Source organism: Pelophylax lessonae (assembly GCF_965119305.1).
Source record: "Pelophylax lessonae genome assembly, chromosome: 4".
Lineage (NCBI taxonomy): Eukaryota > Metazoa > Chordata > Amphibia > Anura > Ranidae > Pelophylax > Pelophylax lessonae.
In genome coordinates this window covers 336971902-336986712 of record NC_138771.1, presented here as the reverse complement: position 1 = coordinate 336986712, position 14811 = coordinate 336971902, and the positions used below count along the sequence as shown (strand labels likewise).

Here is a 14811-nt window from a genome sequence, read left to right as displayed (position 1 = left end):
AACAAAACACCATCAAAGAGGACCAGGTCCACTAAACAGCGGCCTGCAAAAACTTGGTGCCAAAAGAAGCATCTGCAGACACCAACACATCCACTTTAAAAAACTTTGTAAAAGTGTGCACAGACGACTGGATGGTCGCCTTGAAAACCTGCTTCCCTGTTGCCTGATGACGGAAGGCCCATGAGGCACTAAGCGCCCGAGAAGAGTGTGCCTGTACAGGGAAAGGAGGAACCTGACCCCTAATTGAATAGGCCTGAATCACTGTCAATCTGATCCATCTGGAAATGGTTGCAACAGAAACGGCCAACCCTTTTCGAGGTCCTACCGTGAGAACAAATAGTGAGTCTGACTTCCTAAAAGACTTTGTAGCTGCCAGGTACACCCTGATTGACTGAATAACATCCAGGGAATGCAGAGCAATTCCCTTAGGATGTTTAGAACTGGGACATAGGTAAGGCAACACAATGTCTCCATTCAAATGGAAATCAGAAACTACCTTTGGAAGGAATGGAAGGAACAACGGACAGGGAAAAAAGAACCACCTTAGTACTGTAAGACAACGCCGCCTGCTCCAACACCCTGCACGCAGAAGTAATAGCCACCAAAAAGGCCACCTTTTGGGACTTGTAAGCAGAGGGAACCTCCTGATATTTTCTAAGGGAGATTCCTGGATAACTGACCACACCAATTTGAGGACCCAACGGTAATAAAGACCGGAATGGAGGAACCAAGTGTCGAGCTCCCTGGATAAAGGTACGCACCAAGGAAAGTGTGGCCAGTGGGCGTTGAAAGAAAACCACCAAGGCCGAACCTGGCCCTTGATGTTACCCAAGGCTGGGCGCTACTCAACCCCCCGTTGGATGAAAACCAAGATCCGAGCCACCGAAAAAGAGCAAGGGAGAACCCCAAAAGACTCCACACCACGCAATGTACATCTTCCAAATACGATGGTAGATCTTCCTAGAGGTAGATTTTCTAACCTTAAACAGCATAGGAATCACTGATTCAGACAAAATGATATCCTTCAGCACCTGTATTTCAGCAGCCAAGCCATTAAAACCAGCGACTGTAAAGCAGGATGAAAGATTGGTCATTGAGACAGAAGATCTTCCCTGAGAGGAAGTCTCCAATGAGCATTGGGGACCAGCCGTACCAGATCAAAGTATCAAGACCGACAAGGCCAGTCTGGAGCCACCAGAAAGACCGAAATCCCTTGCTGCCTTGATCCTGCACAGGAGCCTTGGCAGAAGTTTGAGAGGGAAAGGAATAGATCAGACTATACTGATGCCAAAGAGCACTAATGTTTCTGCGGCGTCTGCCAAAGGATCCCGACAATGCCACAAACCTCGGTACCTTCAATGGAATGTGTACAGCAGAGAAGGCTGGAACAATCATTCTGCCCACCTTAGAATGCTCGCTATTTCCCGATCCGCCAGGACACTTCTTGCTCCCCCATAGTGATTGACATAGGCCACGGCCGTGGCATTGACCAATTAAATTTGTACCGGACACCCCTGAAGACGCATTGTCCAATGATCCAGACCCAGACAAAGTCTGATTGCTTGGAGTTTGAGTACATTGATCGGTAGTCTGGACTCTTCCCGAGTCCAGACCCCCTGAGCACAAGCTGTGCCAAGGACGCCTCCCCACCCGGACAGGCTGGCATCCGTGGTTACATTCGCCCAGTACAGGGGGAGAACAAAGATAATCCAGTTTTGTGGAGGGAATCAGAGCAGACTTCTGAAGGTTCAGAATCCAACCAAACTCCCTTAGAGATTGCAGAGTAATCTCCAAGGTGTCTATAAGAGCAGTCAGAGACTCTGCTCGCAGAAGAAGATCGTCCAGGTACCCCAGTATCGCGATATATCCCCCGCTGACGTAACAATGCTAGCACCGGGGCCAACACTTTGTGAAGACCTGAGGAGCGGAGCCGAGACCAAAAGGTAAAAGCCACAAACTCATAATGCTCCTCACCCATGGCAAAGCGGAGGAAGCGCTGGTGACCGGCACATATTGGAATGTGAAGGTAGGCGTCCTTGATGTCAATAGAAGCGAGAAAATCCCCCAGATGTAGGGACGCCACTACCGCGCGAATGGACTCTATTCAGAACTTCTGTACCCGCACAAAGCAGTTTAGCGCCTTGAGGCCCAGAGCTGGACGTGCCTTGCCTTCCTTCCAGGGAGCTGTAAAAAGGTTTGAGTAAAACCCCTGAAAACATTCCGAAGCCAGAACCGGGACAATCACCCCATGAAGTAACAAGTCTTGCACTGCCCCAAAGTGACCCCGTAAGCGAACTGGGGACAAGTGCAGGTTGGAAGAGAAGAACTTCTGGAAGGGATGATAAGGGACTATATTGTAGAGTTTGCTAAGGACAACAACATCATCAGCAGTAATCAGCACGGGTTTACAAATGGGCGTTCTTGTCAAACCAATCTCCTTACATTTTACGAGGAGGTGAGCTGTGAGCTAGATAGGGGGAGACCAGTGGATGTGGTGTACTTGGATTTCGCTAAGGCGTTTGATACAGTTCCCCACAAGCGCTTAATTTATAAAATAAGGTCTGCAGGTATCGATAGCAGGGTTTGCTCTTGGATACGGAACTGGCTAAAAAGGCGGGTCCAAAGGGTAGTAATAAACAGCGCATACTCAGACTGGTCTGAGGTGGTAAGCGGGGTCCCCCAAGGCTCAGTCCTGGGACCAACCTTGTTCAATTTATTCATAAACAACATTGAGGTCGGGATCAGTAGTTCGATATCAGTTTTTGCAGATGACACAAAATTGGGCAGGGCAATAACTTCACAACATGAAGCAGATATCCTGCAGAATGACCTGGACAAAATAACAGAGTGGGCAACGACATGGCAAATGAGGTTTAACGTGGAGAAGTGTAAGGTTTTGCACTTGGGGACTAAAAACATAAAATCACAATACACGTTAGGAGGGGAGCCCTTGGGGGAATCAAAAATGGAGAAGGATCTGGGAGTATTGGTTGATGATAGATTAGGAAACAGCATGCAATGTCAAGCGGCAGCTTCCAAAGCCAACAGAATATTAGCATGCATAAAGAAAGGGATGCATTCCAGAGATAAGACTATAATCCTTCCACTTTATAAAACTCTGGTCCGACCGCATCTGGAGTATTCCGTCCAGTTCTGGTCGCCAGTCCTCAGGAGGGATGTGTTGGAGCTGGAGAGAGTCCAGAGAAGGGCAACTAAACTAATTAGGGGATTGGAGGACCTTGACTATGAAGAGCGTCTACAATCGCTCGATTTATTCTCCCTGGAGAAGAGACGTCTGAGGGGGGACATGATAGCAATTTATAAATATCTTAATGGGGATCCCAGCTTAGAAAAAAAGCTGTTCATTCGAAGGGATTGCATGAGGACTCGAGGGCATACAATGCGATTAGAGGAGAAGCGTTTTAACCTCAGGCAACGCGGGGGGTTCTTTACTGTTAGGGCAACAAGATTGTGGAATTCTCTACCACAAGAGGTGGTTTCTGCGGGTAGTATGGTGGCTTTCAAAAGACTCTTAGACTTACATCTCAAGGATCAGAACATTCAGGGGTATGGGAGATGATTACAGCCACACATGCCTACACAGGTTGAACTGGATGGACTATTGTCTTTATTCAACCTCACCTACTATGTAACTATGTAACTATATGTAACCTTTCCGAAGGAAAAGACCAAAACTCGATCTTGTGACTGGACCGAATCACTTTGTGGATCCACTTGACCTGTACCAGAGAGATCCGCGAATCCGTAAATCAGCGAAGACGTCCCCCCACCCCAGATACGGGTGAGGGGGCACCTTCGTGCAAAGGAAGCCTTGTCCGCAGGTCTGGAAGAGCCTCTCGTGATTTGCCACATCCCGTCCTCTTGGAACCACCAAACAAGCGATCCCCCACAAAGGGGAGATCAGGTAAGGCATTAGAAGTCTGGTCCGCTGACCAGCATTGTCAGCCAGATAAGACCTCGAAGGACTACTGCTTTTTTTCAGACAGCCTAAAATCAAAGGAGCCGCATCCAAAGAGGCATCACAGATAAACTGTAGCCCCTGGATTACCTGACCTGCCAGCTCTGCGAAGGCAGGGGGAAGCGGTTTCCCCTCCAGGTCCCAGTGAAAAAGTTTAGCCCACTCGCCAGAGTTTGCGACACCAGGGCAATAGTAAATACTGGCCTAAGCCGAACCAGCCATAGTGAAACATATGGTGGGCCAGAGCCCCTACTCTCCAATCAACCAGATCTTTAAAGGCTAAGGACTCCTCAAATGGAATTAAGGTAGCTTTATCTAACCTGGAATCCAGCGAGTTCACTACAGGTGGGACCGTCCACTTTTTATGTAAGGAATCCTTATAAGGATACCGCATAAAAATACGCTTAGGGACCACAAGAGTACGTTTTGGACAACCCCACTGTTATGTGACAATGTTGACAAAGTAAGCGGGAAAGGGAAACACCCCCGCCACAGTGGAGGACCTGTGGTGCCAAAAGGGACAAGCGCCTCCGACGCAGCATCTCGGCCATGTTTAAAATTTTACACAATCAGTGCATCCACCAGCGCCTTTTCATGCACGGCGAGAGGAGCAGAGGAAACCTCTTTACTGTCTGAGCACTCGGGGTGCGTGGACACAGATCCAGTAGGGTGGCTCGTGTCTGCGGCGGCCAAAACAGATTCAGGATCTGATGGACAGGTGAGGCAGGGGAGGGCGGTAGATGCTATATATCAAAGTCACCCGGAAAAACATAACATTCAGGGGTGGGCCGCCGACTGCGATCCCGCAAGGGGGACGCTGACACAAGATCCACAAATGGACCACCTACTTGACCCCGCAAAAAACAAGGGGGGTCCGCACAACAGAGGCCCGCACAATAGAAAATAGCCCCCTTAAAGGGGGCCGAATGCACAAGCAGGGTATCCTGATGGTCCCGCAGCGTTAAAAGAGGTAGGTGCCCTTCACAATAATGGCGGCATGGTTGCCATCAAAATTGAAACCGCCCCCCACATCGCTGCCCAGAGAGGTGCCAAGCTGGCCGCATGGCCGAGTAGGCTGCAAGCCGCGGCCTCAATTTGTGTGGACCCAGTCACAAGTGCACTCATCCCAGCCAGGCTCACTGGGGCCGTCTCCCCAACGGAGGCCGACTTGGCCGCATGGCCTAGTAGGTTGCAAGCAGTGGCCTAAATGTTTGTGGATGCCCAGCCGCCTAGGCGCGAGCCTCAGCGGAGCCGACCACCCAGGGATTAGCGGAGGGGAGGGCGGATGCCCAAATGTAGTGACTTCAGCCAACCTCACTGGGGCCACCCGAAACAATCTGCTCCCCCATCCCAACAATTGCAGCAGGGAGCCCAGAGGACATCCCTGACCTTGTCACCAACACCCAGGGTAGCAGTGGAACCCTGCTCAACCTCACCCATTGTGGACCAGGAAAAACCCAGTCAGCAGCAACTTCAACAAGCCCACCTTAAGAGCATGTGGCAAAAGCCAGCTCATACCCTTACCCGGGGCGGGAGGGAATTGGGGATGGGGGGCCTGAAGAGCCAAAGTGACCACCAAATTTTTAGTGGGCCGGGGGGGGGGGGGGGGGACTCGTGTGTCCCATAGTCCCAGGGAGGGGCCCATGTCCAGCCCAAAAACCCTCCAGGGGTAGAGGGGGGATAGCTACTTACCATACCAGGAACAGGAAGGGCATTGCTCCTGAAAGACCGCCGCTCTATCGGGATGTGGGTGGCTGTTGGCCAGGAGGAACACTGCGACTCAGGCTGAGGCCAGGTTGTATGCGCCATCGCGAGGCGTTTAACTCACAGGCCAGCCCCTGACCAGTGGGGCTATGTCGCGGCCGAGGTAGTGCGGAGCTGAGGCCTGTGCGCGCTCACTGGCCAGACTGGGGGGACCCTCTGGATCTAGATTATACAGTCCGGCAGTTGATAGTAGATTTTCACAGAAACAAAATACCAAAGATAGGAAAAAATCAATTTAAAGGAAAAAAAGGCCAGGACCAGAGATTCCAACAAGGAACTAGGTACTTATTCCTGACTAGGCAGAAAAAAAGTGGATGCCTATAGCTGAGTGTGGATACCCCCTGGGACTGCCCATAGGCATAGTCAAGCTTTTTCCTGCCTAGTGTCCTACTCCTGTAAGGGGCAGTATAACCCAATGGTTAAGAAGAATCAGGAGCTGTGTCCATCAATGAATGAAAGAGAAAAGTACATGAGACTTTCTGTGTACCTCAATGGACTCCAAAAAAATGATTTTACGGTGAGTACAAAAATCATATAATCAGTTAAGAAAGCTAGGATCTTAACCACTTGCCGACCGCCGCACGACTATCTACGGCGGCGGTCAGCCCCTCACAGGCAAAGTGACGTAGGTCTACGTCGCTCGCCTGTGAGGGTTTAGGGAGCGAGCGCGCGCCGCCGGAGGCGCGCTCCCGCTCCCGCTCCCGCGTGGTCACGGACCCCCCCGCGCGTGTGACCGGCGGACCCGATCGCCGCCAGCCACTCTGCGATCGGCGGGGGAGAGGGAGAAAGTCAGGCAGCTTGTGTAAACAAGCTGCCTGTCATTCTCCTCTCTGTATGAGAGCTGATCACATGGATCTACTATGTAGATCCATTGATCACTCTGCATACAGTTGAAGCCACAGCCAATCACAGTTAGAATCACGCCCCTAGGGACACACACAGCCCCTCCCTCTCAAATAAAGTTAACCCCTTCACTACCAGTGTATTTTTACAGTAATATATATACATATATATGCATATATATAGCACTGATTACTGTAGAAATGTCACTGGTAACCCCAAAAGTGTCAAAAATGTCAGTCAAGGGTCCGATCTTTCCGCCGCAATGTCGCAGTACCGCAAAAAAAATCGCAGATCGCCGCCATTACGCGTTAAAAAAAAAAACAACAAAAATGACAAAAATCTTTCCCTTTGTTAGTAAACGCAATAACTTTTGCGCAAACCAATCAAAATACGCTTTTTGCGATTTTTTTTACCAAACATAGGTAGCATAAAACAAATTGGCCGAAAATATTAAAAAATTTTAATTTTTACATTTTTTTTGGGGGGAATTTCATATAAAAAAAAGGGAAAAATATTGCTATTTTTGCAAAATTTACGCTCTTTTTTTGTTTATAGCGCGTGATCAAAAAATCGCACAGGTGATCAAATACCGCCAAAAGAAAGCTCTGTTTGTGGGAAAAAAAGGACGCCAAATTCGTTTAGGTACAGCGTCGCACGACCGCGCAATTGTCCGTTAAAGTCACGCAGTGCCGAATCGCAAAATACCCTCTGGTCGTTTAGCAGCCAAATCCTCCGGGGCTTAAGTGGTTAATTTAACTTTTCTAGCTGTCTGCATTTTCTTACATAAACTGTACACTGAACTCTGCATTACAGGAGGAACCACAGACTTTCTAAATATTCCAGCTACCTTCTTAGATGTAGATTTGAGTCTCTTCTTTTCAGGAATTTTGTCATGTTGTTCAGGAATATCAAACTTCAGGCTACCTGAAAAAAATATTATATGTTTATGAAACAATACACTTATGTATATTTAATTATTATGAGCATAGTATTCTGAAAAAAATGTATTCACCCCAGAGCAAATCAGAAATTAATACATTTCTATTCTTGTCCTATATAATTATAATTTTGTTAAAAACAGCATGTTTTCAGGACAGATTTGTAGGGGTTTACTCCCTTCTTAAAGGTTTAGCAAAATGTTAAGAACCAGTCTGCAAAGATACCAATCTCTGAAAAACACACACAAACACATGAAAATAAAAGTGTGAAAATTAGAGATAAGAGGAGGGCTATGACATGGGAGGGGAGAGAGTCACAAAGGTGAGACTGGTCAGTTATCTCTGCTATGGTTACAATCACCCTTTTCAATAACATTTTGTAACTTCAAGGCAGATTTTAAAATGCATAAGAACATCACGATTCATTAAAGCTGATATCTGATGACCTAGTTAATATTTATTGTATTGCTTTAAATGTAAATTAGTCATGAGTGTGTGGTATACCTGTAGCTTCTTGCAATATGGTTCCCAAATCCAAGATAATGGCCTAGTAAATTGTTTATTGCATTGCTCAGGAGTATTTTGAATGCAGATTGGCCATGAGTGAGTGATATACCTGTAGCTTCTTGCAATATGGTAAACTTGCCCTTTAGCCACAGAGGCTCATATTTAGTTCATTACCAGAGTCCCCCAACACCCAAGGTGCCCTGGTATATTTTTGCATAAGTATGACTACAACTTAAAGCAAAAGTTCACTCAAAAAGCGAAGTCCCACTTGTTCGATCCCTCTGAGTTACAGCTTTTTTTGGGGTAGGCGTATGTCGATTTTTATCAGTACCCGCTCCCACTTCTGCAATCCTCTCCTAGGCAAGAATGATGTCCCTTGCCGTTCTCCCTTGCTGTCTCCCCTCACCTCCCGCAACACGTCACATGTATCAGGAGGCTGCAGGGCCATTCACAAAGAGCTGCGGGAGCTTGTGCATGCACAGTGGGAAGCCAGCTGTAGTTCCCCAGGAAGCAACAGCCGGTTCCCATATCCAAGATGATGGCGCCGGCAACCCGCAGCGGTAAGAAGAATCAGCTGTGGAAAGACAGCACTGGACCCCAGGCACTTGTAAGTACCTGATTTTTTAAAAATAAGCATCTGCAATATTTGTAGCTGCGGACTTGAAAAAAAATGAAATAGGCTGAACTTCCTCTTTAAATGCACAATTCATATCTCTTGTGATATCAGCTTTTTTTCAACCAACAAAACAAATACACATAAGCTCAAAACAGCACCTTTTAAAGAATGTTTCACCTGATGCAGCTGGACATTTAGCAATATTTTTATTCCCAATACGCTGATGCATTCCCTCATTTCTTTTCACATCTAGTTTAACCAGCAGTTTTGATTCTTTCTAGACATACAAATAAAATACACTGATTATTACCAATCCCATATAAAGAGAGCAGGTATAAACATGTCTGAAAGTGTTGCTTATACTTACCATATTTGTAACACCAAATATACTTAGGATTAAAAGGTAATTTTTATATGCGACCATCACTCAATACAGACAGATGAGGGAGCAGTATGATGAGCTTGTGCAACACAACAATAGGGGTACAAATGCCAGTTCTGCACACTACAATGGTGGTGAGGGAAAAAAAATCACAGGTATGGCACCAATCGCCACACCACATTACCTACAGGGTACCTAATGATCAAGATAGAAAACCAGACCCACAATCTCGCAGTCTTTTAGAAGATGAAAAGCTACACTGTGCCCCCCCCAGCAGTGTTGCCAACCTACCAGATTGAAATTTACTGACATGACACCCAAAATTTATTAGCACAGCCTACTGGCATTTCCAAAAGTTACAAAATTACAATTTTAAGTGCAAATTTCAGTATTTAGACTACAAACAAGTACAATATGCAACTTGCAATGTGATTTAAGGTAGATTTTAGGGCAAAAAACATATATCTTTTTTTATTTTTGGTATAGTAAGTAGGTAGTTTAGAGACAGGATTCAGGAGGGTAAGAAATTAGAATGGTCAGGCACACCCATATGAACTGGACTCCACAGTGACACTGACTGCAGTGTGCAGCAGCAACAGAGGTGATGAGGACACCTCACCGACACATCTCCTCCTGCCTCACAGTGACAGTCTAGCACCATGTCAGGTGGTCCTTTCTATCCACTCCAGTCCAAACAGCACTGACAGTCCTGCTCCCAGCTTGCTTTGCTCTCATCCCATCTTGAGGCTTCCAGCCGCTCTGCTTGGCTCCCTTGTACCATGACATCATAAGAAATGCTCGGGCACTGCCTCCGCCAGACTTGCCCCCCACCGGTGCCGTCCGAACACACTGTAGCAGGCCCTCAGATGGTCTCGGCCGGCTCTGGACCGGAACTGTGCATGTTCAGTTCCAAGCCGAGCGTCACAGCCATATTTTTTAGTGGCAACCTTTTCCTGTTACTGGCATTCACTGGCAGGAGGAAGGTGCCCATTTTTTACTGGATGCTTGTGTTGCAGTGTTGCCCCCTAGGCAAAGGAGCTAGAAAACTCAAAGCTCATGTCCCGGCCAGAAGAGAGTGGGAGGCTAGAACAGGAAGCTACACCCTTTCCCATGAGGTCACTTTTGACAGGGTCTGGGAGGAAACCAATGTAAGTGAAAGTGCATGTTAGAGGTTATGGTCTGCCAAGCATCAATGCCACACCACAGGGAAGCAATAAAATTTAGGGAGCCCACTGTTACATTCCACACATTTACAAAAGCAAGTCTTTACAGACGGTCAGGCAGAGCAACTGCTACAGCTCTGGACCTGGAGGGAATTATGCAGGCATTATTATGGCCCATGAAGCAGATTACTTTGCATGTGTAGGGCATATCCAGGTCCAGGGATATGACCCCTGCAGGACAACTGCAGTGACATCACCAATGTCACAGAATTGGGAAAATTGCACTAGGTCACTGACTGAAGAGACTTCCAGGAATAATATTCATGTGCCTAGCTTCCAATCTTCCTGTAGGAAGCAGTTCAGCAGTTTCTCCTGAAGAAAAGTGCTTTGTTTCTCAATCAAAGAGAAATAAATGTCACCCTAAAAAAACTGGGACTCCCTTTAAACAGTCCATATTCAGCATTCTGCACGTTAAAATGTGTTGTGTTAGGACAGCCAATTTATTTTTAATTGGCTACCGACACATCTAAAATTAGACAAGGACCTTAGGACACATCCAGGTCCAGGGATGTGACCCCTGCAGGACAACTGCAGTGACATCACCAATGCCACAGAATTGGGAAACTTGCACTGGGTCACTTACTGAAGAGACTTCCAGGAATAACATCCTTGTGCCTAGTGTCCAATCTTCCGGTAGGAAGAAGTTTAGATGTTTCTCCTGAAGAGAAATGCTTTGTTTCTCAATTAAAGAGACATAAAAGTTACTCCTAAAAAATAACTGGAACTCCCTTTAAACAGTCCATTCTCAGCATTCTGCATGTTAACATGTGTTGTGTTAGGTCAGCCAATTTATTTTGAATTGGCTACCGACACACCTAAAATTAGACAAGGACCTTTTATAAAGTACTCTGACACAAACTAGATGGTTCACATTTGTGCAATGTGGTGCATCTGCAAGGTGTACATGTCAGCAACAGAGGCTGGCATGAATTTTTTTGATCCAAAGTGTAAAATGAATAATGCTAGTGAATTAAACTTTCATAACTGACTGAATGTTATCATATAAGTAACCAAAAACTGAATATTTGTATAACAAGGGAAAATACAGACTTTCTAAATATTCCAACTACCTTCTTTGATGTAGATAAGAGTAGCCTTTTCTTTGCAGAAATTGTATCCTGTTGGACAGGAATATTAGAAATCATACTACCTGAAAATGAAATTCCATATCATTATAAAAAACAATATACGTTTTTGTCTTATATAATTACATTGGGAAGATAATTCTAAAATCAAAACCTCACACTAAATTAGAAATGACAAAATTGCTAGTGTTTCTCCTTTCCCATATTGTGTATTAGAAATGGAAAATGATTTATTAAGTATTAAAACTTAGAGCTTCAAATTAAATTAAAGAATCAATTTCTTCTTTGTCGAGTATCCTATTTCTACCCAAAAAAATGCTAAAACATACAGTTTCTCACGAAAGTGAGTACACCCCTCACATTTTTGTAAATATTTTTATTATATCTTTTCATATGACAACACTGAGGAAATTACACTTTGCTACAATGTAAATTAGTGAGTGTACAGCTTGTATAACAGTGTAAATTTGCCGTCCCCTCAAAATAACAACAGACAGCCATTAATGTCTAAACTGCTGGCAGCAAAAGTGAGTACACCCCTAAGCGAAAATGTCCAAATTGGGCCCAAAGTGTCAATATTTTGAGTTGCCACCATTATTTTCCAGTACTGCCATAAAGAGGAAGTAAACTCCCCCCAAAAAAAGGAAAAAAAAAGAAAACCCTGTAAGGCAAAGGCATAATGAGCTAGTATGTATCGCATACTAGCTTATTATGAAATACTTACCTTAGAACGAAGCAACCGCAGTGCCGACCCCTCAGTGACAGGACGGCCGACATGTTCGGCCGTCCTGCTTCCTGGATTGCGTCCTACGGCCATCTGATTGGCCGGAGCCGCGATTACATCGATTGGAGGAGAAGCGTTTTAACCTCAGGCAACGTGGGGGGTTCTTTACTGTTAGGACTACAAGATTGTGGAATTCTCTACCACAAGAGGTGGTTTCTGCGGGAAGTATGGTGGCTTTCAAAAGACTCTTAGACGTACATCTCAAGGAGAAAAACATTCAGGGGTATGAGAGATGATTACGGCCACACACACCTACACAGGTTGAACTGGATAGACTATGGTCTTTATTCAACCTCACCTACTATGTAACATCACTCACGGCACAGGGCTCTGAAGGAATGGCACGGGTGGATTAAATCATCAAATCATCGGCTGCATTAAAAGTAAATATCTCCTAAACAGTGCAAGTTAAGGAGATATTTACAGTACCTATAGGTAAGCCTTAATAAAGGCTTACCTATAGGTAGAAGTTCCAAAAGAGGGTTTACAACCACTTTAACCCTCCTGGGCATAGAGTTCACCAGAGCTTCACAGATTGCCACTCGAGTCTTCTTCCACTCCTCCATGACAACATCACAAAGCTGGTGGATGTTAGAGACCTTGTGCTCTCCACTTTCCATTTGAGGTTGCTCCAGAGACGCTCAATAGGATTTAGGTCTGAAGACATGCTTGGCCAGTCCATCAGTTTTACCCTCAGCTTCTTTAACAAGGCAATGGTCGTCTTGGAGGTTTGTTTGGGGTTGTTATCATGTTGGAATACTGCCCTGCAGCCCAGTCTCCGAAGGGAGGGGGATCAGGCTCTGCTTCCGTATGTCACAGTACATGTTGGCATTCATGGTTCCCTAAATGAACTGTATCTCCCCAGTGCCGGCAGCACTCATGCAGCCCCAGACCATGACACTCCCACCCCCATGCTTCACTGTAGGCAAGACACATGTCTTTGTACTCCTCACCTGGTTGCCGCCACACACGCTTGACACAATCTGAACCAAATCCGTTTATCTTGGTCTCATCAGACCACAGGACATGGTTCCAGTAATCCATGTCCTTAGGCTGCTTGTCTTCAGCAAACTGTTTGCAGGCTTTCTTGTGCATCATCTTTAGAAGAGGCTTCCTTATGGGACAACAGCCATGCAGACCAATTTGATTCAGTGTGCACTGACAGGCTGACCCCCCCCCCCCCCTTTAACATCTGCAGCAATGCTAGCAGCACTCATACGTCTGTTTCCTAAAAACAACCTCTGGATGACGCTGAGCACGTGCACTCAACTTCCTAGGTTGACCATGGCGAGGCCTGTTCTGAGTGAAACCTGTCCTGTTAAAACCCTGTATGGTCTTGGCCACCGCGCTGCAGCTCAGTTTCAGGGTCTTGGCAATCTTTATGTAGAGCAACAATTCTTTTTTTCTGATCCTCAGAGAGTTCCTTGCCATGAGGTGCCGTGTTGAACTTCCAGTGACCAGTATGAGAGAGTGAGAGTGATAACACCAAATTTAACACACCTACTCCCTGAAAGATTGTATTAACATGCCTTATGATATTTCAGATATATATTTCAGTTTATGCCCATCCTGTGATGAAATGTGGGCCCTTGCATTTACATCGTAACGAGCTAGACGGACAACCATTCATAACAACCTTGGACAGCAGACAGCTGTATTTTGCATATAGATGAAAAGACATTGACATGTTCAACACTTTTCCATTCATTCATTCAGACACTTAACGAGTTAAGGCTTAGCATTTAGATTACAAGACATTTTGCATAGAGACTGACACCACCATAAACAATTGACAATTGCTTACATTAACACAGACAAGCTGAACACAAGATGGACCGATACTACAACAAAACACCTCATATTGACACAAATGCATGGCGAAAGCAAAGGCCCTTTTATGTACTATTCTGTCTGATATGTGCTATTGACTGATGAATTGTAAACCGGTTTGGAGCAGTCTTTCCCGCTCAAAACATGCCTTAAATATGAGCTTCACGTGCAATAAAATTAGTTGTGACTGCACTACGTTTGAGTGCTATGTGTTGTCATAACTCCTGGCCGGACGGGGGTGAATTCACTATCTAGAAAGGGGGGTTAGCAACTGAAGGGCTGTAATATCATCGTGATTGCCTCCTGACAAGATTTGAGCTAACACTCCCCATTCACACCTGAGACCATGTAACACTAACGAGTCATATGACACTGGGGAGAGAAATGGCTAATTGGGCCAAAATTGGACATTGTCACTTAGGGGTGTATTCACTTTTGTTGCCAGCGGTTTAGACATTAATGGCTGTGTTGAGTTTTTAGTGAGTGTGCACATTGTAGCAAAGTGTCATTTGTGCAGTGTTGTCACATGAAAAGATAGAAAATATTTACAAAAATATGTGGGGTGTACTCACTTTTGTGAAATAATATATATATATATATATATATATATATATATATATATATTTTTTTTTTTTTTTACTTTTTTTTTTCTCCATTTGCCAGCAGCTTTGGCTTTTGCTGGATGTTTTAGTTAGCCATTGCGCTCTTTTGGTCTCAGCGGGCTTGTCCTTTATTCTGGCTCCTCTTGTCATGTATGAGAGTTTAAAAAAATAAAGTATTAAATGCTTTACATTTTAGCAAAGTGTCATTTCTCCAGTGTTGTCACATGAAAAGATATAATAAAATATTTACAAAAATGT

At 45.3% G+C, this 14811-nt stretch overlaps 1 protein-coding gene across 1 annotated transcript in view; it reads right to left on the bottom strand.

Moving 5' to 3' along the window:
• LOC309552646 (uncharacterized protein) overlaps positions 1–14811 on the bottom strand; it is a gene marked incomplete at both ends in the record, with an annotated part of 68970 nt that overhangs the window by 10333 nt on the left and 43826 nt on the right. The window contains 3 exons of the mRNA XM_082253582.1: positions 7434–7510; positions 8825–8924; positions 11323–11402. Coding sequence (XP_082109708.1) covers positions 7434–7510; positions 8825–8924; positions 11323–11402 — 257 coding nt within the window. The remainder of the gene's footprint in view (positions 1–7433; positions 7511–8824; positions 8925–11322; positions 11403–14811) is intronic.